Genomic DNA, 22,696 nt, shown 5'->3' on the forward strand with positions numbered 1-22,696 from the left:
CAGGCTCCGGATGCGCAGGCTCAGCGGCCATGGCTCACGGGCCCAGCCGCCTCGCGGCATGTGGGATCTTCCCGGACCGGGGCACGAACCCGTGTCCCCTGCATCGGCAGGCGGACCCTCAACCACTGCGCCACCAGGGAAGCCCTATGTATAGCCTTTTACAAATAATTATTTTTGCTTAATTAGAAATTAATATGAGTAGTCAGCAAGTTTTATTTTTGCCTTGGCTTCAAGTCATTTTCGTTTCTGAGAGAAGATATGTTCCTTCCCTTCCTCATATTCACCTCCCGGACTCTCTCCATCTCCTCCCCCTCCTCCTTCTATCCCATGGGGTGTCTCCTCTTCAGGTTTTCCTCTCCCCTTCCACTTTCTCTTTCCCTCAGTTTCCTCCTCTCCCTTTTTGCTCTTTCTTCCTTTTATCTCCTTCCTTCCTTCCTCTCTTCCCTTCCTTCCCTTCTTTCTTCTTTTCCTTCCCCTTCCTCCCTCCCTTCCTCTTCCTTTCCCTTTCTTTCTTTTTTTCTTTCTTTCTCTCTCTCCCTTCCTTCCTTCCTTCCTTCCTTCCTTCTTTCCTCCCTTTCTTTTCCCTTCCTTTCCTTCCATTCTTTCTTTCCTGGCTTTCATCATAACCTTAAGAGTGCCAACTGCCATTTTTAAATGCCTGTTGTTTACATTGCCTAGCCCAGGGGATACCTCTTTCCAAATTTTTGTTATTTTACAATCACCTTTAAAGTTCCATGCAAAAAGCATAACATTAAATTAATGGGGCAAGGCACAACTAAATGTGATGAAAAATTGTACTGTAGAAAATGAGTACTGAAAAGCTTAGTACCTTGAACAGAGGAAGCAAAAAATTAAGATGAGGTAAATACTCATTCTGGATAAAAAAATGTGTAGAGTCAGGGGAAGGGGAAAAAAAGTCTTCTCAATGTAACATTATAAAGAATCTAATACCATTTTCTAAAATGGAAACTGACAAGTTAACACTAAGACATCTGGGGCAAAACTAAACATGCCTAAAAGGTTTCATATATTTAGGAATTCTCTCTAATATTTCAAAATTTTGTTTTTAATATGAGCAAAAATAAATAAAATAATTTGAATTCTCTTAATAAGGAATTGTATACATAGTTTTATTACTACTACTACTAATAATAGTTATTTGTACCAGGCATTGTACTAAGAGCTCTACATGGCTTATCTTATTTAACTTAGTCCTCTTTATAACCCTGAAATGTAAATGTTTTTGAGAACTGTTTTATTTTTTAAGAGAAAATATACTGTCTTTAAATGGTCTCCATCTGTCTTCTTAACCTTAACCATATCTCAGAATCCTTTAATGTTTCAATGGAGTGTTCCTACTTTCAAGGTTAATATGAGGAAAAGCCAAGGCACCCAGTAACCTGGGTAAGATTTGATATCATAAAAACTGTGTAAGACACTGAGATAAGATTCAGTAGTCAAGAGTCTCTGTGAGTTGTTAAGTTGCTCTCTGGGAGAATTTCAGTGCTCTAGATTTCAGGCTGAAGGGTAGTTTTCTATATCTGAAAAAGAAGGAATATTGGCACAGAGAAAACATTTCACTACTTTGTGTACCTTTATTCAATCTGTACCTCATGTCTACTATTTCCATAGGTTAGAAGCATAGATCTGAGAGGAAGTCTGTATTGCAGGGCATTTTACTGAGTGAAGTAAGAAAGCAGTGCACAAAAACCATCTTTAGCATAAAAGATAAATCCCGTGAACCCTAAACATATTCCAAACACAATGTACACTTCGTGCTCTGTGAGGTTTAGTTTGCTCACAGAAGAGCTGTAGTCAACAGTAAACTAGAACAGTTATGTCTCATAACAGATATCAGTCTGACTGTTCCCCTTTGCCAAAGGTTACACAGCAAGACTTTAAAGGAAAAGCAGAGTTATGATCCAGATTAGCTCTTTGGGGTGCAAATTTGCATGCCTCTTCTGTGAAATCCTCAGTAAGGTGAACATATGCTCTGGTTTCCTGGGACAGTTCCGTTTTATGCTCATCCTGATGTAAGACTTAATAGCTCTCTCCCTTAACACTCTTAAGACACTCTCAACCTAGAAAGAAAGTGAAATAACGTTAATTTTGTAACATCAATATTTTGAGCAAACATGTTCTGTATACCTGCTGTGATCGATACAGCACAGGTGTCCAAGAGATTCATTTTCTATGATGTCAGCAGGGCTGACAGTGACCTCTTTGGCATCAGTGACTGTGGCAGGATGCAGCTGGATGCACGAAGACCCCAACCCCACAGTACACATACCCTGACACCTATCACATTGGCTTCTCGTTCCCATTTGGAACGAATCAGTGAATGGGAGCACTTGTCATTTTGGTTTGAAAGTCAATGAACAGGATTCCCCAAATATGTAAGGAGTGTATATTGATCCTTCACGTCTTTAAGAGTTTCCTAAATATCTCACAGCTAGGAAGTAGATATTTCTTTGGAAAAATCTAGTTAACTTTCTGTTGAGAAACAGGATAGTAAAATAGGTGATATGAAAGAATCACTGTATTTCAAGTGTGCAGTTATTGATATTTTGTGGACTATTTAAAATAACAAGATTTTAAGAAATCATATGGAATTATTAGAAAAACTTGCACAATATAAATCTCACATTTTCAGATTTATAGTTATAGTTCTTTTTTATGGGTAATTTTCTTTTTACATCTTCAAAAGAAACCTTCATAATGCATTAAAAAAAACACTGTCACTACCAAGCCTTTGTATGATTAACTACCCTATGATATTTCTTTCATCCAAGCTGGTTTATAAAGGAAAGCAAAAACGACAATAAAAGAAATGTACCAATTTATTCTCTACTAATAAAGTATTGAACATTAGTGAAAAAAGTGTGAAATATTGGAATGCAACACAGAGCAATTCCACTACCCATTGCAGTTTTGGGTCATATACTGTATATAACGAGTAATTACTTCATTGGTTGGAGACCACAGTGGAGGAATATAGAATTTGATGAAAGAGATGTTAAGATAAAAATTTTATCCCAAAGCACTTGAAAACTTTGCCAGCACTCCAGACTGTTTTATTTTGGACTGTGGTGGCCAGGGGTGAGGGGAGTGGGCGCAGGGTGGGAGTGCAGAAGAAAGAATGAAAATTAAAAGTGAGCAGATTTTTAAAAACTCTTGAGCCAATAATCAACATCAGTACTTGGATTTAAAGAATCTACTAAAAATAGTCTTTGTAGATACCTGAAATGACATGTTACTAATGAAGATCCCATATTTAATATATGCACATGACATTATTAACATTAAATCTGGTGGTTTCTAACACATCTTCCACTTCCCATTTTTGAATCAACTTTCTGGATTTCATTTTCTTGCTGATCATGGTGTTTGCGATAATAAATTTCTAAACGTTCGCAAGTCTTTTCTTCTTGTTTATCTCACAGGGATCCTGGGTAGGAACTGAAATCTTCCTGGGTAGAGTGGGAAGGTCACATAGTATATTGTGCAGAGAACAGACTCGAGTTGGCTGGTTGTAATCCTAATCCAAGCTGTGTCACTTTTCCGTGAGCCTCAGTTTTCTCTCCTGTACAGTGGAGAAAAATATCTGTGTTGTAGGGTGGTTGTGAGGATTGAATGAGCTGTGTGAAAAGAACTTTATGGTGCTTAATGAGTATCTATTTACATTCTACTTCTTTCTAAAGATAATTTAGAATACAAAAACATACATTAAAAAGAAATAGATAAACCGTGTAAAATCATGCCCAGTGAATACTGATTCATTTATGTCTTCTATCCATGTTACTTTAACAATGATATTGGAGAAAATCAGGGGATTATCCTGATTATAAAAGTAAAATATATTAATTGCAAAGAATTTGAATATTACAGGAAGGTATGAGGAAGGTAAACATCCATTATCTTTAAGATTTTGACACATTCCCTTCATCTATTTCCATCCTACTCATTTCAAAAATAAGTTAGAATTATACTCCATATCACATTTACTTCCCATTCTTTTCAGTTTCTATTAGATCATAAGTATTTTCACTGTCTTTAAGCAATATTTTGTGATTTCCTAATAGTCTATCATTTGTATGTAACATAATTAATTCTACCCACCATGTTAGTGATTTGTCTTTTTGTTATTATAAACAAAACTGCAATGAAAATTGTTTCAGATGTTCATTGACTATATTGGTAATCCCATCCCTTCATTTGTCATATTTGTTGCAATTTTTTTCCCACTTAGCCTTTTAAATTTATGATAAATTTTGATATAAGTTTTTAATGTTATTTACCTTTTACTACCAGTTATTTTTCTTTGTGATTTTCTCTACTGCTTGTATGTTCAGAAAGTTCTTTCCTATTCCAAGGTCAGTAAATAAATTACCTATCTTTTTCTGTTTTTATAATTCATTTTTAGCTTTTTGCTTTTAAATTAATATAGTATATATTTGAGGTACCTCAGTTTGAGGTAGATGCTGGGGTAGATTTGAGCTGTCATAAATAAGTTTGAGAATTTATTAAGGCAGAATTTAATATAATTTTCCCCAAATAGTTAAAACAATTACCCAGTAACATAATACTTCCTTCTTTATGATAGATTTATGATGGTGCTTTATCATACAATGATCTCTCTTTCAATGCTTATCTTTCATATTTTAATTACTTAAATATCTGGTACAATAAATGTTTTCTCATTATTTCTCTCTTGCAAACATTACTTGGCTATAGGTATTCATTTATTCTTCCAAATAAATTTTAAAAACACTTGATCAAGTTCTCCCCATTTCACTCCACTCCAAACACATTAGGATTTGCTTGACATTGCATTAAACCTTTGTGTTCAACTGAAAAAAAAAAAAGAATACATTCTTTTAATATTCAGTATTCCAATGAAGAATAGTACCTCTAATTTCTTAATTAGAGTACCTCATAGTACCTTAATTAGAGTACCTCATAGTACCTCTAATTTCTTAATATAGATTCTGTACATTTCTTGTTAAGGTATGGCTGTTTTATATATTTTATTGCTATTGTGAAAGAAACATTTTTCACCTCATAATTTCAAACTGGTACGATATTATTCTCAGTGAACTTTCATTGTATAATCTGCATGCTTTGTCTCCAACTTGATTTATTCTGCATGTAGAAAAATATTTTGTAAGAGCACTTTACTTCATAGACAAAATGAACTTAGCCGGTGCTTGAGAGAGAACATTGAAGGCTGTGGAGATTATTAGAGCAGACCAATTTTGTAATTATGAAAGGAACTAGAAGGAGCCACTGGTTATCCATTTTATTGTAAAATGTACAATTACATAGGTGAAATGAGTGCATTTTATTACTGGGGAGGGAAAAAAGACAAGAAATTGATGCACCCATGTCTGTAATGACATGTGAAGGGCAACTTTTGAAGACAGTGGGGACTCCGAGAGTGTGTAATTGTTCTCTGTACTCTGAGCCTTATGCATTTCATCTACCTCATTGCCTTACAGTCCGTTTTGGTATAAGTGAGATGAATAATGTAGACAATATCTCCCATGGGAATTAAATTTAAAATGAGGGCTCTAAGTAACTGGTATCTAAAGATCATGTTATAAAACTGGCATCCGTGTCCTCAGTCCCACTGTACCCTGTTGTCCTTGGAGGCTGCCCACACACCTGTCATTCGCTTGCCCTCAGTTTCTAAGGTGGCAGGATGCCAGCCCCAGCCAAGTGTTCACAGTGCAAAGTGCTTTAGACTCTTCTAAAATGAAAGTCAGTATGTAAATGTGCAACATGACGACATTATTATTCTAGCTTCCTGGCTGCTTTCAGCAAGCACTGACTGCCACATGAGGTCTCAAGTGTTCTGGCACAGTGTGCAAGTGTTCAAAAGAAGTTAAAGTAATGAAATTGGATCTACATTTCCATAGAGATTCAAGCTGGCATGGAGGAATGGAGTCATGGGTTGGATGGTCTCCACCAAACAGCCTAGGCAAGTGCCTGTGATGCCAGGCTACTAAGCAGAATTTTCTATCGTGAAAGGGCACCACTGTTTCTTCCTCTGGGTCTAAAATTACAAAATGTGCCCATTTCTCCCAGGCTCACACCACTCTCTGGGCGCTTTATGCTCAGTCCTCACCCATCCATTCCCTGGAGCACACACCAGCTTTGCTTAAATCTAGCACAAGTTTTAAAATGAAGAATTAAGTACAAAGTGTGGGGCGGGGGATGTTTAGTTAGAACCCTGACTAATAGAGCATGAAGTATGTGACTATTATTCGTAAGAGGCGGGGCCAGGCTAACTGTGTATCTGATCTACCTAAGGTGCTGTTTAGAGGTGGCCACTTACTGGATTTCAGTTGACCTTGTTATTTTTTTTATTTAACATTTTTTTTGCAGTTTTCATTGCTCACAGGTCTTCTCATTTGCACCCAGCATTCCCTTCTATTAAAATATCTGGAGCCAAGACCAAACTTAGGTGTATGGGTGCTGGGGCCAAGAAACTGGGTTTGCTGAGTATCGCGTCATGGTAGGTCCAGGGTCAGCACAGATTCCGCATTTGGTCATTCTGAGACCTGATCTCTTTATACCTCCCCTCCCCCTGGCTGGAATGTTTCTGTTCGCCAGGGCAAGAGCAACAGAATCTGAGTCTTGTGCTTTGCAGCCACCCTTATACTAGCACAGCTCCATAATGCTGAGTACTCTTCCTCCTCTACCTCCTTTCATATCCTAAACATTTCATGGGCTTCACGTATCCATTTATATATATGCAAAAATGAAGTTCATTTAAGTTTAAAAATGTAAGAGTGGGACAATTAAAAGAATTCAAGCCCTCAAGGATACCTTTACTCATATAGAATCTCTCTCTCTTTTTTATTGTGTTTTAGGACAGCGAAAAAAAGGGATTTATAAATAAAATCTATGCCATCCAGGAAGTATGTATCAGTGTCCAGAACATCCTAGATGAAGTTGCTTCCTTTGGCGAAAGGATAAAGAAGTGAGTGATGCTGACATGTGAGCCCTGGTGTTCTGTGGGACAGTGTCCATTTGTTTCTCAGAGGGTGAACTGCCACATTCTTTCTGGCAGGGGACACTCCTGGGTGATCTATTGTTCCGTTTTATCATTATTTACTTTGTTTCTGCCTGTCTTTGGTTTTATGAAAGTTCTGTCAATTTCCTCCTTGAAATTTAGAACATATTGGTTGGAAAGAAGTCATACTTGTAGCTTTGAAGAAATAACACCGTCCTAAATTTTAGCACATTTTCACAGTGAGACTTTGTTCTTACACAGAATATGAAATTGTGATCGAAAAAAAATAAACCAAGTTAAATGAGGATTTCAGGTAATCAAGACACACCTGCAGTTTATTATTGGTCGAGTTATAATTTCATCAATAAAGTTAAATTAAAAAAATCATACTATATATAGCACCCTGCAAAAATATGCTTTCAATTTTGTATATTTAAATAGCTGAGATCATAATTATAGATGAAATAAACTAATGCTTTGTCATTTAGAAAATATACATAATTTTTATAATTTAAAAAACAATTTTTTAAACAAGGAAATAGATCTTCATTGAGAGCTGATGTAAAATTAAGAAACATATTACTTGCATTTTACTTCAAACAGTTTTATTTATTAATATATTTTTTAAACCAACTGTTTAATTATAAAAATGGTAAGGTGGATTTATAATTAGATATTAGTAAAAAATATTCTAAGGCCCCGTACCGACTAAACTATGTGAAAATTGGCCTACATAATGATTTCTAAATGATCTATTCAAGAAGGGGTGCTGTATATCTGGATAAGCCTACATTTTCCTAGCTTTATATATCTATTCACTGTTTATTATTCATAACCAAAAGTGTTCTGCAGATTTGGATCCTTGGGCATACATAGAAATTGAAAGGAGTAAATTATTTAAACTAAAGGTGTGAGTCATTCATCTGGTGCCTTTCATGTTTCAAGGCATAATGCATTTTATTTTGTATAATTTTTTGTTTAACACATTTCCACATATGCATAGGTGCTGAGTTTCCACTTTCTCGTATCATATTAGACAGAACAGCCTCCTTCTCACTCCCAAATGTGCCTCTAAGCAACATTCAGTATCAGACTTCTAAAGACTGATTTCCACATCTTTTCTCTTTTCTTCTTCTCCATGTTATTTACACCTCTAAGCATGTTTCCTTGTTCTCCACAACCTATCTGCAGAAGCAGAGTGTGAAGTCCTAAATGGGGCATTTCCCTATTGAGTATTGTCCTTTCTCTGAGGTACACTGTGTATTGATTACCTGACAGAAACATCTCATTTATATCAGAAGACCCTGGGTCAACTCTAAGGTCAGGATTGTGAATGCCTGAAGGGGAGAGGCTTCTTTGTAACTCTGGGTGTTAGGAGACTCAGACAGGTGCTTGGCTGGAAAAGACCATGGCCAGTTGAAGGAAATGACCAGATCCTGGCTGTGGACCAGGCTTGGGGAAAACTGGATTTTGTGAACTTTCCAAGGTATAGACAGAGGTGCAGGTATAGGCTGAGGTACAGGAACACCGCATAGGATCTAGTGAGTCTTGTAGGAGCTATCTTTTCGGCACAGTAATCTTTCCAATACTATAAGAGAGAAGCTCCCCTGGGGTCACACGGGATAAAATGGATCTATCCAGAAAGCAGATACAGAAGCAATCTTTAAGTACAAAATGAAAGCCTCCATAATTACCACATCTTGTTACTAAATCATTCCAGAACTTTCTTGAATTGCATCTCTTAAGATCATATTCTAGATATAGATTCCACAATGCACTGTGGAAAAAGAAAAGGGCAGTCTTTTTTCCCCCTGGGAAAAAAGCTACACTGGTATTCCTTGCCATTTTTCCTTCCAAGAGGAGTAAGAACACAGGGTGTTCTTCAGTGAGGGTGCCCAGAGGGAGGGTTTTCTGCGTGAAGAGCCAGTGCCCTCACACATGGAGTGGTGTGATAGATGGCTCGGAGCTGAGCCACAGGAGAGCAAACAGACCCTCAGCCTTCTGTTCTCTCCACAAGCGGGCAGAAGCAAGGGAACTACAGGTGTCAGTGAAGGAGGGAAGGCATGATTCTTTGCCTGGTGACAGTTATAGGACTCACTCTGGCCATAGGAGATAAAAAAACACGACAGCAAAGCCAGACCCCAGGAGTTACTAAAAACAAGACAACCAGATTGATCCAACTTTGGCTTTCTTACTAGAAAAAAAACATTTTTAAGAATTTGACCTAGAGAAAGACAAAAAGCAAGCCATATGCCACAAAGCTAAGGAATAACTCTTAAGTGTTAGGCTGAAGGGCAGTACATGAGAAAATCTCTTGAGAAACATCCTTTATTGGATCAAAAACTTCCCTGGAAAAACCCAGCCCAAGTGAGCATAGCATCCATTACTGGGAAATTAGAAGAAAGAAAAAACACTGACATTTATCCATATCATGTACAATTTCATATTTTCTTGAAGTGTCTTGGGGCCCTTCTCACTGCTTGATAAGAAGAAATGCCATACTTTATAGACTCCTAGAGTTGAATGGCTCTAATAACTTCATCTTGATTCACATAAACATGTTGCCATCACTACCAGTCTTCCTGGATACAATGAAAGCTGTCCCCATTTTATAACCGGGAAGGTTGACGCTTAGAGAGGTTTACCACCTAAAGTCACATAGCAGAATCTAGGCTTTGAACACGGATTTGCTACCTTCTTTGGTTTTTTTTTTTTTATTAAATTATGCTAAAGAGTCACTCAGCAAGATATTTTAGTTCCTCTTTGGAGGCTGAACTTCAAGGCAATGGTATGCTTATAAATGGAGATATGATTATATACCCAACCTCGAAGGCTCCGTGGAATGGTTCTGTTTACTTTATAATTTTGTCACTCTCTCTTAGAAACTACCAGACTCACAATAGATGTTCTACACAAAAAGCCTAAAAATATCCCAGTTTTTCCACGTTCCATTTGCCTTCTGTCTTGATCTTTCTTTTTGTCTCATTAAAGTCCTTCCCATCTTAGTACTGTCTCTTTTGTAACTTCCTGTCCTTCTGTTCATTGATCCCATTTTTGTTCTTTGTTCCGATGTTATATCATTGTCAGTACTCCGTCTTGCTTCCTTCCCTGACCCTCTACATTATTAGTCACCAGCAGTGTGGAAACACTGCAGAGCCATCAGCCAGGCCCTGTTATAACCCACCCTTTTCCAGCTTATACTCCCTTTTTGGTCTTCCCAACAAATCTATCATGTGCCATGTTCTCCTTTGCTATCAACAAGGTAGGGAGAATAGTAGGTAATGTTGACTTTATTTCTTAATTATGTATTTCTGGGAAGAGGGCTATGATGGCAGGTGAATTTTTACAAAATTCCCTCTTCCTGACTTCTAATTCCATTTGAAACATAACTGAAGTGGGAAGTGAGTATTCCTCTAAGGATTTCTAAAGTTCTGAAGATTTACACAACCGTGTAAGATTTAGATCTATGGACAATCGTTGGCAACATTTTATTTCCAATGTGGTTAATCCTGTGTGAGAGTTCATAGAAGAAAGAATGGTAGGCCCAGGGGCATTCTCCTCTATGAAAATTTGGAGAAAACAAGATTCAGTACTAGTTTTAGAAGTAGAAAAAGATTTTTAAATCATGGGGAGTCACCCAAGTAGTGTGATGACCTTAGACCCTTAAGTCACCTGGGACAATCTGGAGAGGTTGGTGTCAACATCCTTTACCTGGGCCCTGGGTTCATGAAGTTGAGCAGATTATGACTAACCTGTATCTTCTGATAGCCTATTACAATTGGAATCTATTCCAGTGAGAAATACAGTCTTTACTAGATCCTTAGTCCAGATTTTGAATCAGAATCACATTTATTTTCATCTTTGTTTGAAAAAAGTATGAAGTGCTCAGATTGCTGATGTATTAATTTCTCATTCAGTACTTTCAACTGGACCATCCCATTCTTAAGCTGGCTGGCCATTGTAGCCCTCTGTGCGTTCACAGTCATCCTGTACTTCATTCCGCTGAGATACATTGTCCTTGTCTGGGGTAAGTAAAGCCTTTTTTTTCTTTTTTTTTAACTGTCACAGCTGCTAAGAACAAACTATTTTTAAGGGATGAGTTATACTGTCAGTAGTTCCCTATATTTATGGTCATGAAGCTACTCCATGATGAAAAGAGACAGGTCAGTTAAAAATCACAAGAGTATAAAGATTTAGGTCTATCTGCAAATGCATTTTTCTTATCTGGCACCATAGGCTCCATCATACTATAAACATGTAGTTGTGCAGATTCTTCATATATCAAAGTGTAGCTTTGTCTAGATATCACTCTGATTTATTTCCACCATTTATACATAAACAGAGGCATTTTGATCCATATGGTGCATTTAGGACAATATGCTTTTGTGCTGTGTACTTTATCTTACGGAAATGTCCGTAAACATGGTACTATATATGGCTGCCTGTTTAAGAGGTCACCTTTAAGGAAGCAGGAAGAGGGTCCTTGGCATTGGCAGGCTGCTTGGGAACAAAAAACCCTGCTTTATGTGTACTAAACAAGAATGCTTCTGTAAAAACCCACTTTAAAGGTGATATTTGGGGGTCCTAATTTCTAATGCAATTATGCTTCATGCTAACAGTTCCCATGTACCTAGACTATACTTAGGTGGTACTTTCAGCATTCTTCATAGTTTGGGGTTTTTTTGGGTTTTTTTCTTTCTCTTATCTGACACAATTCTTTGGAAAACTTAATTTTCAGTCTCCAAGATCAACTAACATATAAAACTACATTAATGATATATATTTTATATATATATATATATATATATATATATATATATATATATATATATATATATATATATATATATATATATATATATAAACAAGACTGGGTAGAATTCTCTACTTGCCCCTGGACTGCATACACCCGAGATTGCTAAACTTATACAAAATGCAAAGAACCAAAATGGGTTTTAATTTCAGAACACATGTGCTTACACTGAAAGCAAAAAGATGAAAAGGAATGTTTTGTTCTCTTAAGGCTTTTAAAGAAATATCCTGGAATAAAATGAAAAAGGGTCTGATGTCTCCAAGCCCTCCAGTTTACAAATCCTTACCTCGCTATTCTTTTTGGCATATCTTGTCATATCTTCAGCAAGCCCTCTTGCCCCTATCATCACTATCATTACCTTTACATCTTGGGTAGGGAGTGGAGGGTGAAGGGAAGGGTGATTATGTTTTCCTGCCTTAATTTCTATAATTTAAAGAAGCAGTTTCAACTAAGACAGTGCTTTCACTATACAAGGGAAGAGGCATTTCCACCATGTTCTTGCGTCGCTATTGTATGCTCTTTCATTCCTTCCTCTGATATTTAAAACGGCTGCTGTTTTATTGAAGGAATTAAGGTAGGGCGTTAGGTGTGGCAGTTTATTACTCTAACCTACTTAGGGTCAGACCTGCCATCTCAGTTGTGATAGGTGGGGAACTTCGGGTTTCCTTTCCCCAGGTTCTCAGAAACTGGAGCCCACGGCAGACATCTGGCTGTGTAATCTGGGTTGGCCTCACTGGCAAGCTGTCTTAAACCTAATTTGCAGAGAATGTGTTTGGGTCTCTTGTTTCATCAAATAAAATAAAACAAAACAGTATTCCTTTAGTGGTAGGTGATTGCTGAAATATTAAATAGAAATTTAAGACATGAGTCTCACATGGGGAGACAGGGACCAAATCATAATTGCATTGGTTTATTCTGCTCAGCTCCCTGAAGAGCCAAGATGCTCCAGTTTGTGACCCAGTTTTTACCACTCTGATTTCATAAAAAGCTGTTTATTTATGTATTTTTATGTGAATATGCTTGGTAATTTATTAAGTGCAATATAAATTTAAAACAGTAGACTTATCCAATTGAAATTCTACATTATTCCATAGAATATGTAGAATAGGTACTTCTAGTTTTATACATTATTTTGACATTTCTACCTCATTAAATTTGGGTTTTTTTTTTTTTTTTTGTATAATAGCTCCAAATTCATCTGTATTTGCCCCTCATCCACATTTGCTCTTCAGGTAGCACAGAGGATTCACTGTTGAATAATTTAGCATGGGTAGGTTTGGCTCATTTTTAATGGTTCTTGGCCATTTTAATCCAAGAAGTGATCCAAGTCAATCACAGTAGCATCTTTTGCAAGCCTTAAATTTAAATTTCTTATAATTTAAAAGGAAAATTGGTTTCTATAAATCTCAATGCCAGAAATACAGAAATGGAAACATTCTTTCTTGTGATGAGAACTTTTAAGATCTACTCTTTTAGCCACTTTCAAATGTGCAATACAGTATTATTAACTATAGTCACCATGCTGTACATTAGATCCCCATGACATTTTATTGCTGGAAATTTGTACCTTTTGACTCCCTTACCCACCTCCCACTCCTCCGCCTCTGGTAACCACCAGGCTGTTCTCTGTATCTATGAGCTTGATTTTTGTTTTTATTTAAGGAGTCCACATATAAGTGAAATCATATGCAGTATGTGTCTTTCTCTGTCTGACGTATTTCACTTAGTATAATGAATGCCCTTGAGGTCAATGCATGTTATCACAAATGGGAAGATTTCAAACTTTTTTATGGCTGAATAATATTCCACTGTGCATATGTATACCACAACATTTTTACCCATTCACCCGTCAACGGACACTTAGGTTGGTTCCATGTCTTTGCTATTATAAATAATGCTGAATGAACATGGGGGTGCACATGTATTTTTGAATTAGTGTTTTTGTTTTCTTCAGATAAATACCCAGAAGTGAAATTACAGGAACATAGTGGTAGTTTTATTTTTAATTTTTTGAGGAACCTCCATACCTTTTTCTGTAGTGGTTGTACCGACTTACATTCCCACCAGCAGTTCACAAGGGGTCCCTTTTCTCCACACCCTCCCCAACATTTGTTATTTATAGACTTTTTGATGATACAGCTATTCTGACAGGTGTGAGGTGATATCTTATGGTGGTTTGGATTTGCATTTCCCTGATGATTAGTGATATTGAGCATCTTTTCATGTATCCGTTGGCCATCTGTCTTCTTTGGAAAAATGTCTATTCAGATCCTCTGCCCATTTTTTAATTGTTTTTGACAGTTGAGTTGTATAAGTTTTTAATATATTTTGGATATTAGCCCCTTATCAGATATGATTTGCAAATATTTTCTCCCATTCTGTAGGTTGCCTTTTCATTTTGTTGATGGTTTTCTTTGCTGTGCAGAAGCTTTTTAGTTTGACGCAGTCCCACTTATTTTTACTTTTGTTATCACCTATAGTTTCTTTTAGGAGTTTCGTGGTTTCAGGTCTTAACATTCAAGATTTAGTCTGTTTTGAGTAATAATTTTTGTAAGCGGTATAAGATAATGGTCCAGCTTCATTCTTTTGCTTGTGCCAGTCCAATTTTCCCAACATCATTTCATGAGGAGACCGTCCTTTCCCCATTGTATATGCTTGGCTCCTTTGTTGTAAATTAATTGACCAGGGACTTCCCTGGTGGTGCAGTGGTTAAGAATCCGCCTGCCAATGCAGGAGACACAGGTTTGAGCCCTGGTCCGGGATGATCCCACATGCCGCAGAGCAACTAAGCCTGTGTGCCACAACCACTGAGCCTGTACTCTAGAGCCCACGCGCCTAGAGCCTGTGCTCCGCAACAAGAAAAGCCACTGCAATGAGAAGCCCACACACTGTAATAAAAGTAGCCCCTGCTCACCACAAATGCACAGCAACAAAGAAAGCCATGCACAGCAACAAAGACCCAATGCAGCCAAAAATAAATTTATAAAAAAAAAATTAATTGACCATATATACATGGGCTTATTTCTGGGCTCTCTATTCTCTTCTATTGATCTATGTCATCTGTTTTTATGCCAATACCATACTGTTTTAATAACTATAGGTTTGTAATATAGTTTGAAATTAGGGAGCATGATGTCTCCAGGTTTGTTCTTCTGTTTTAGTATTGCTTTGCAATTCAGGGTCTTTTGTGGTTCCATACAAATTTTGGGATTTTTTTCTATTTCTGTTAAAAATGCCATTGGAATTTTGAAAGGGATTGTATTGAAACTGAAGATGGCTGTGGGTAGTATGAACATTTTAACAATATCAATTCTTTTAATCCTTGAGCAGGGAATACCTTTCCATTTATTTGTCTTCTTCAATTTCTTTCCTCAGTGTCTTACAGTTTTCAGTGTACAGGTCTTTCATCTTCTGGGTTAAATTTGTTACTAAGTATTTTATTCTTTTTGATGGGATTGTTTTAATTTCTCTTTCTGATACTACATTGTTAGTGTATAGAAATGCAACAGATTTTTGTGTATTGATTTTGTATCCTGCAACTTTACTGAATTCATTTATTAGTTCTAACAGTTTTTTGGTGGAGTCTTTAGAATTTTCTATATATAAAAAACCATGTCATCTGCAAATAGTGAGTTTTACTTCTTCCTTTCCAATTTGCATTGTTTTAAAATCTATTTGTCTTATATAAGTATAGCTTCCCCTGCATTCTTTCAGTTCCATTTGCATGGAATATCTTTTTCTATCCCTTCATGTTTAGTCTGTGTGTGTCCTTACACCTGACTTAATCTCTCATAGGCAGCAATACAGAAGGGTCTTGCTTTTTTTTTTTTTTAATCCATTCAGCCACTTTATGTATTTTGACTGGAAAATTTAGTTCATTTACATTAAAGTAATTATTGATAGGTATGTACTTACTGCCATTTTGTTAATTGTTTTCTGGCTGTTTTGTAGTTCCTCTGTTCTTTTCTTCTTCTCTTGCTTTCTTATTTTGTGGTTACCACGAGGCTTATGTACAAGAACTTAATTTTTAAAAAAAATTTTTTTTTTTAGCTGCATTGGGTCTTCGTTGCTGCACGTGGGCTTTCTCTCTAGTTGTGGCAAGCGGGGGCTACTCTTCGTTGCAGCGCATGGGCTTCTCATTGTGGTGGCTTCTCTTTGTTGTGGAGCATGGGCTCTAGGCACATGGGCTTAGCTGCTCCGTGGCATGTGGGATCTTCCTGGACCAGGGCTTGAACCCATGTCCCCTGCATTGGCAGGAGGATTCTTAACCACTGTGCCACCAGGGAAGTCCCAAGAACTTAAGTTTGAATGCATTTGAAAGTTCTAAATTTTTACTCTATTTCCCTGTTTTATATGTTACATTTTACACCTTTTTATTGTTGTGTATCCCTTAACTAAATATTGTAGTTATAGTTATTTTTACTATATTTGTTGTATAATCTTCATACTAGCTTTATAAATGATTAAGCCACTATGTTTAGTATATATTTACCTTTACTAGTGACATTTGTACTTGCATGTGTTTTCTTTCTACTTACAGCACACTTTCTTTTGGCTTAAAGAAGTCCCTTTAACATTTGTCATAAGGCAGTTTAGTAATGATAAACTCTTTTAGCTTTTGCTTGTCTGGAAAATTCTCTTTTTCAGTTCTGAAGGATAACTTAGCTGAGTAGAGTATTCTTGCTTGGAAGTCTTTTTTCTTTTAGCACTTTGAATATATTATGCCATTCCTTTCTAGTCTTCAAAGTTTCTCCTCAAAAATCTGCTTATAGTCTTTTGGGGGTTCTCTTGTACATAACAAGTTGTTAATCTCTTGATGCTTTTATGACTCTTGTCCTTAACTTTTCACATTTTAATTATATGTCTTGATGTGGGTTTCTTTGGGTTTCTCTTATTTGGAACTCCCTGGGCTTTCTGGATCTGTTTTCTTCCCCAGATTAAGGAAGTTTTCAGCCATTATTTCTTAAAATACATTTTCTGCCCCTTTCTCTCTCTCTTCCCCTGCTGGGACTCCCTATAATGCAAATGTTAGTTCGCTTGATGTTGTCCCCATGAGTCCCTTAAGCCATCTTCACTTTTTGTCATTTTTTTCTTTTTGCTCCTCTGATTTTCTATGATCCTTTCTTCTTCTTCATCTAGTCTGCTGTTGCATTCCTCTAGTGTATTTTTCAGTTCAATTATTTTATTCTTCAGCTCTGTGACTTCTATTTGGTACTTATATGTTCTATCTCTTGGTTGAACTTCTCACTTTGTTCATCCATACCCTCCTGAGTTTGGTGAGCATATTTATGAGCATGACTTTGAACTCCTTATCAGGGAAATAACATCTCCATTTCATTAAGGTTTTTTTCTCTGAGGTTTATCTTGTTCTTTCATTTGAAACATTTTCCTCATTTTGCTTGAATCTGTTGGTTTCTATGCATTAGATGAAAGAGCCACCTCTCCCAGTCTTGAAGTAGTGCTCTTGCATAGGAGATGAACCTTATCATTCAACCTTGCCTTAGCTCTTAGTTGTCTCCCAAACCTTTGTGATTGTCCAAGCAGCCTATTCTATTTTTTATTTATTTTTGGCTGTGTTGGGTCTTCGTTGCTGCGTGCAGGCTTTCTCTAGTTGCAGAGAGCAGTGGCTTCTCTTGTTGCAGAACACAGGCTCTAGGGCGTGCGGGCTTCAATAGTTGTGGCACACGGGCTCAATAGTTGTGGCTCATGGGCTCTAGAGTGCAGGCTCAGTAGTTGTGGCGCACAGGCTTAGTTGCCCTGTGGCATGTGGGATCTTCCCGGACTAGGGCTCGAACCCATGTCCCCTGCATTGGCAGGCGGATTCTTAACCACTGTGCCACCAGGGAAGTCCAAGCCTATTTTATTTTTAATAGCCCTCATAGTTGAGGATGTGTGAAGACCTGTCAGTGTCTCAAACAGGAGGATCTCAGGCAGCACCTAGATTCAGGCTAATTGAAAATCATTCCCTTAGGCAGCAGCTTTTAAATTATGCAGATATATACAGTGGGAATGCAAGTGTAAGCCCAGCTGGCCACCAGAGACAGATGATCTGGAGGTGTCCCCTGGGTGACAGTCACAAAAATCAGGGCTTTGGATGAGTTTATAAGCTCCTTTCTGGGAGATACTGATGAGCTGTGGTGAAGCAGAGGGAGAGTGCAAAGATAGCATTCCCTGGCCTGTGTCCCCTGAGAGCACCTGCATACGTCCCTAGATGTGTGCCAAACCTGAAAGCTGCCCCTGAGGCCAAAGCTCCAGGACAAGCAAATAGGCCTCTTTCATAGAAAGACTGGGGTGTGTTTCAGTCTCCTGTTTGTGCAGTGCCCTGCCTGGTGGTGGTACCTTGCAGAGAACTATCTCTTGATTGTTACAGTCCTGTGAGACTCAGGAACACCAGCTCCCCTGACCACCAGAGTCAGGCAGTCAAGGGGCATCCCCTGGATGGCAGCTGCAATAACTGGGGCACCAGCCATGTGTAAGAGCTCCCCTCTGAGGTGTCCGGAAGGGTTTACAGTCAGCCCTTAGATGTGTGTTTAATTAGAAGCCTGCCATGATAAAATTATAGGCCCATTTCACAGAGAGATTGAGCTCCTTGGTCTGTTACTTCTTGCTGTGCCCTGAGGGTGTTAGCTGTTTAAGACCTCTTTCTCTATTGTTTACAGTCCTTTGGGACCTGCAAACATAAGCCCCTCTGGCCACCAGAACTAGGTAATGTAGAGGTGTCTCCTGAGAGCAGTTGCAAAAATTGGGGCACCAGCCGAGGTTCTGGGAGATACTGGCAAGCTAGAGCAAGGCAGAGAGAGAATGCAAAGATTGCATCCATCAGCCTCCGTTGGCCTCTGTTCCCTGAGAACACTTCCATAGGCTCCTAGAAGTGTGCCAGAGCAGATTCCTGCCCCTCAGGCCAAAGCTCCTGGACAAGCAAATTGGGCTCTTTCTTGGAAAGACTGGGGTGTGTTTCAGTCTGCTGTCTGTCCAGTGCCCTGGGGGGTGGTAGCCTGCCAAGAACTGTCTCTCGAATGTTATAGCTCCAGGGGACCCAGAAGCACCAGTCCCCTGGCCTCCAGAGCCAAGCAATCAAGGGGTACCCCCTGGTGGCAGCCACAAAACCCAGAACATGAGACGTGGGTAAAAGCTTCCCTCCAGGAGACACTGGTGCTCTGAAGCGCAGTAGAGGGAGAGCTCAAAAATGGGGCCCACCAGCTTCTGTCCCCAGATAGTATCCCAGCAGGCCCCTGCCTCTCTGGCCAACTTTTTAAGATTAGGAAATGAATTTTCTTCACTTAAAACCTGGGCACCTTTCAAACAGCTGCCTCTGTGCTGGGCCCTGGGGTGAGTGAGTGCTCACGAGCTCTTTAAGAGCCATTCTCCTTTCACCACAGCACGTTGGGTCTCATGGATGCAAGCCCATTGACTTTCAAAGCCAGATGCCTTGAGGGCTCAACTCTCAGGTGCAGGTCTTAAAAGCTGAGGTGCCTTACGTGGTGTACAAACTCTTGGCTACTCAGGGAGAAGCTCCGGGTTTGTGAGTTTCCTCCTGATGGTGGGTAGCTGCACTGGGGGTGGGGTTTATGGTGAGATTCTCAGCATCTCCTATCCACTTGAATATAGCCTTTTTCTCATTTGCCCCACGTGAAGGAGGTGCTCAGCTAGTTTTCAGGGGGTGTTTTTTGTGTTTTTTTTTTACCGGAAATTGTTCCATATGTAGCTGTAGAGTCGGTGTGTCCATGGGAAGAGGTGAGTTCACGATCGTCCTAGGTCACCATCTTGAACTGCCTCATAGATGTAAAACCTCAGGCACCAGATGTGTGTGAAAGCTCCTTTCGGGGAGATACTGGTGCTCTGGAACATGGCAGAGGGAGAGCATGAAGATGGTACCAAATGGCTGGACTGAGGCAGTCGGGGAGAGATGGTTCCTGCCAGAAAAGAAAAAAAAGATGGTGGTTGCCAGTCTCTGTCCCTGAAGAGTACCCAGGTAGGCCCCTGAATATGTTTCACATCAGATGCCTTCCCCTCATGACAAGCAAATGATCCTTTCCCACACAAAATCGGGTTGCCCCTGGATCAGCTGCATCCATGCTGGGCCCTGGGGAGGGTGAGTCTGAACACACAAGTTGGTTTCTGAAGCTAGATGTTTTGAGACAAATAGACTAATAGAACAGAATTGAGAGCCCAGAAATAAATCCAAGCATATATGGTAAATTAATATTTGACCAGGGAGCCGAGAATACTCAATGAGAAAAGATAGTCTTTTCAATAAATGGTGCTAGGAAAACTGGATAGTCACATGCAAAAGAATGAAACTTGACCCCTATGTTACACCAGTCACAAAAAATAACTTGAAATGGATTGTAAGACCTGAAACCATGAAACTTGTAGAAGAAAACATTTTTTAGAAAGTTCTTTGACATGGGTCTTGGTAATGATTTCTTGAAAATCACACCTAAAACACAACAACAAAATAAACGAGTGGGACTGTATCAAGCCAAAAAGCTTCTGCATAGCAAAAAAAAAAAAAAAAAAAATTAACAAAGTGAAAAGACAATCTACAGAATGGGAAAAAATATTTGCAAACCATATATCTGATAAGGGGCTAATATCCAACATATATAAAGAACTCATACAATAACAAAAAAAAATAAAAATGGGCAAGGGACCTGAATAGACATTTTTCCAAAGATATACGAATAGCCAACAGATCCATGAAAAGATGCTCAATAACCCTAGTCACTAGGGAAATGCAAATTAAAACCACAATGAGATAGCACCTCATGCTTGTTAGAGTGGCTATCATCAAAAAGATAACAAATGCTGGTATGGATGCAGAGGAAAGGGAACCCTTGTACACTGTTGGTGGGAATGTAAATTGGTACAGCCACTATGGAGAACAGTATGGAGAGGCCTTAAAAAAATTAAATAAATATAGAACTACCATATGATCCAGCAATTACACTTCTGGGAATTTATCCAAGGGAAACAAAAAGACTAACTCCAAAAGATATCTGCACCCCCATGTTCATAGCAGCATTATTTACAATAACCAAGACATGGAAACAATCTAAGTGTCCACTGATGGATGAATGGATAAAGAAGTGGTATACAATGAAATATTATTCAGCCATAAAAAAACAAGGAAATCCTGCCATTTACAACAACATGAATGGCCCTTGAAGGTGTTATGTTAGTGAAATAAGTCAGAGAAAAACAAACACTGTATGATTTCACTTATATGTGGAATTGGAAAAAAAAAAAAAGCAAAAATAAAAGCCCAAACTCACAGAAAAAGAGAAAAAAAATTTTTCTTTTATCTATACAAGATGATGGATATTAGCTAAACCTACTGTGGTAATCATTTCACTATATGTGTACATCAAACCATCATGCTGTATACCTTAAACTTGTATGTCAATTATTTCTCAAACCTAGAAGAAGAAAAAAAATCTTGATGTTTTGGGGGCTCATCTCTCCAGGTGCAATTCTTAAAAGTTGGGGAAGCCTGATTTGGGGTTCAAACCCTCACTGCTCAGAGAGAAGTCCCTCCTGATTGTGGGTTCTCAGGCTAGGGGTGGGGTTTATGGTGTGGTTGTGTCCCTGCCTCTCTTACCTGCTTCGATGTGGGCCTTCTCACGATGGCCAGTGTGTAGACTCACTCAGCCAATTTGTAGGTTATTTTCAGAGGTAGCTGTTCCATATGTAGCTGTAGATCCAGCATGTTGGTGGGAAGAGATGTGTTTGGGATCCTTATATGTCGCCATCTTCAAAGCTTTTTAGTTTTTTAAAGCTGGTGGTAAACGCTTCCAAATTCCAGGTCATTTTGAAATTAAAACAGAAAAAGCAAAAACCCCAGTTAGTTTGCATAATAACAACACCTCCCCACCACTGAAAAAAAAAAGTATCTTTTGAAATGGGGGAACCAGTAAGTCAGATTTCTTGCCTTAAAAACAATCCCAATCCAAAATGTAGGGAGACAAGTTTCATCATAGTTGAAACATTAAAGCAAAGCTTCTAAGTACTGTAACACTGAGGGGAAAGGCAAGATAGGCCAGGTGCCTTTTGTTTCCCAAATAGAAAGCCTTTCCTGCTGGGAAGAAGCCACTGAAGTACAAAGAGAAAAACAGAGCAGCCATGGAGTTGGGAAGGTGGAAAGGAGGGAAAGAGGGAAAGAGGGAGGGAGGGAGGGAGGGAGGGAGGGAGGGAGGAAGGAAGGAAGGAAGGAAGGAAGGAAGGAAGGAAGGAAGGAAGGAAGGAAGGAAGGAAGGAAGGAAGGAAGGAAACTGGGTTTACTGGTTCATTCAGTCAAGGCTGAAATAAAGGCAGCTTAATCTGGATCTTTAAATCACCACAACACTTTTGCCAGAAATGTGTATTTGAACTCCAAACTTTATAGATTTCAATAATGTTTGATCTGTCACTTTTTCAGGCATCAATAAATTTACAAAAAAGCTGCGGAGTCCATATGCAATTGATAATAATGAACTACTTGACTTCCTTTCCAGAGTCCCTTCAGATGTGCAAGTGGTATGTAGGTTTCATTATTATAACTACAGGCATAGCTCATTTTATCGTGCTTCACTGATATTTCTTTTTATTTTTCTTTACACGTTGAAGGTTTGTGGCAACCCTGCATTGAGCAAGTCTATTGGAACAATTTTTCCAACAGCATTTGCTCACTCTGGGTCTCTGTGTCACATTTTGGTAATTCTTGAAACGTTCTGAACTTTTTCATTATTATTATATTTGTTATGGTGGCCTATGATCATTGATCATTCATGTTACTATTGTAAAAAGATTAATACTTGCTGAAGGCTCAGATGATGTTTAGCATTTTTTAGCAATAAAGCACTTTTAAATTAAGGTATTACTGTTTT

The 22,696-nt window shown here is 38.4% G+C and overlaps 1 protein-coding gene across 12 annotated transcripts in view; it reads left to right on the forward strand.

The window, feature by feature from the left end:
- Positions 1 to 22,696, forward strand: part of MCTP1 (multiple C2 and transmembrane domain containing 1) — a 543,328-nt gene that overhangs the window by 514,910 nt on the left and 5,722 nt on the right. For 11 of the 12 annotated variants that reach the window (XM_049708421.1, XM_049708419.1, XM_049708429.1 and 8 more), the window contains 3 exons: positions 6,876 to 6,985; positions 10,936 to 11,045; positions 22,249 to 22,346. In XM_049708421.1, the coding sequence (XP_049564378.1) occupies positions 6,876 to 6,985; positions 10,936 to 11,045; positions 22,249 to 22,346 (318 nt within the window). The remainder of the gene's footprint in view (positions 1 to 6,875; positions 6,986 to 10,935; positions 11,046 to 22,248; positions 22,347 to 22,696) is intronic. The other variant, XM_049708425.1, reaches the window with a different exon arrangement.

Source organism: Orcinus orca, chromosome 3 (genome assembly GCF_937001465.1).
Source record: "Orcinus orca chromosome 3, mOrcOrc1.1, whole genome shotgun sequence".
Classification (NCBI taxonomy): Eukaryota; Metazoa; Chordata; class Mammalia; order Artiodactyla; family Delphinidae; genus Orcinus; species Orcinus orca.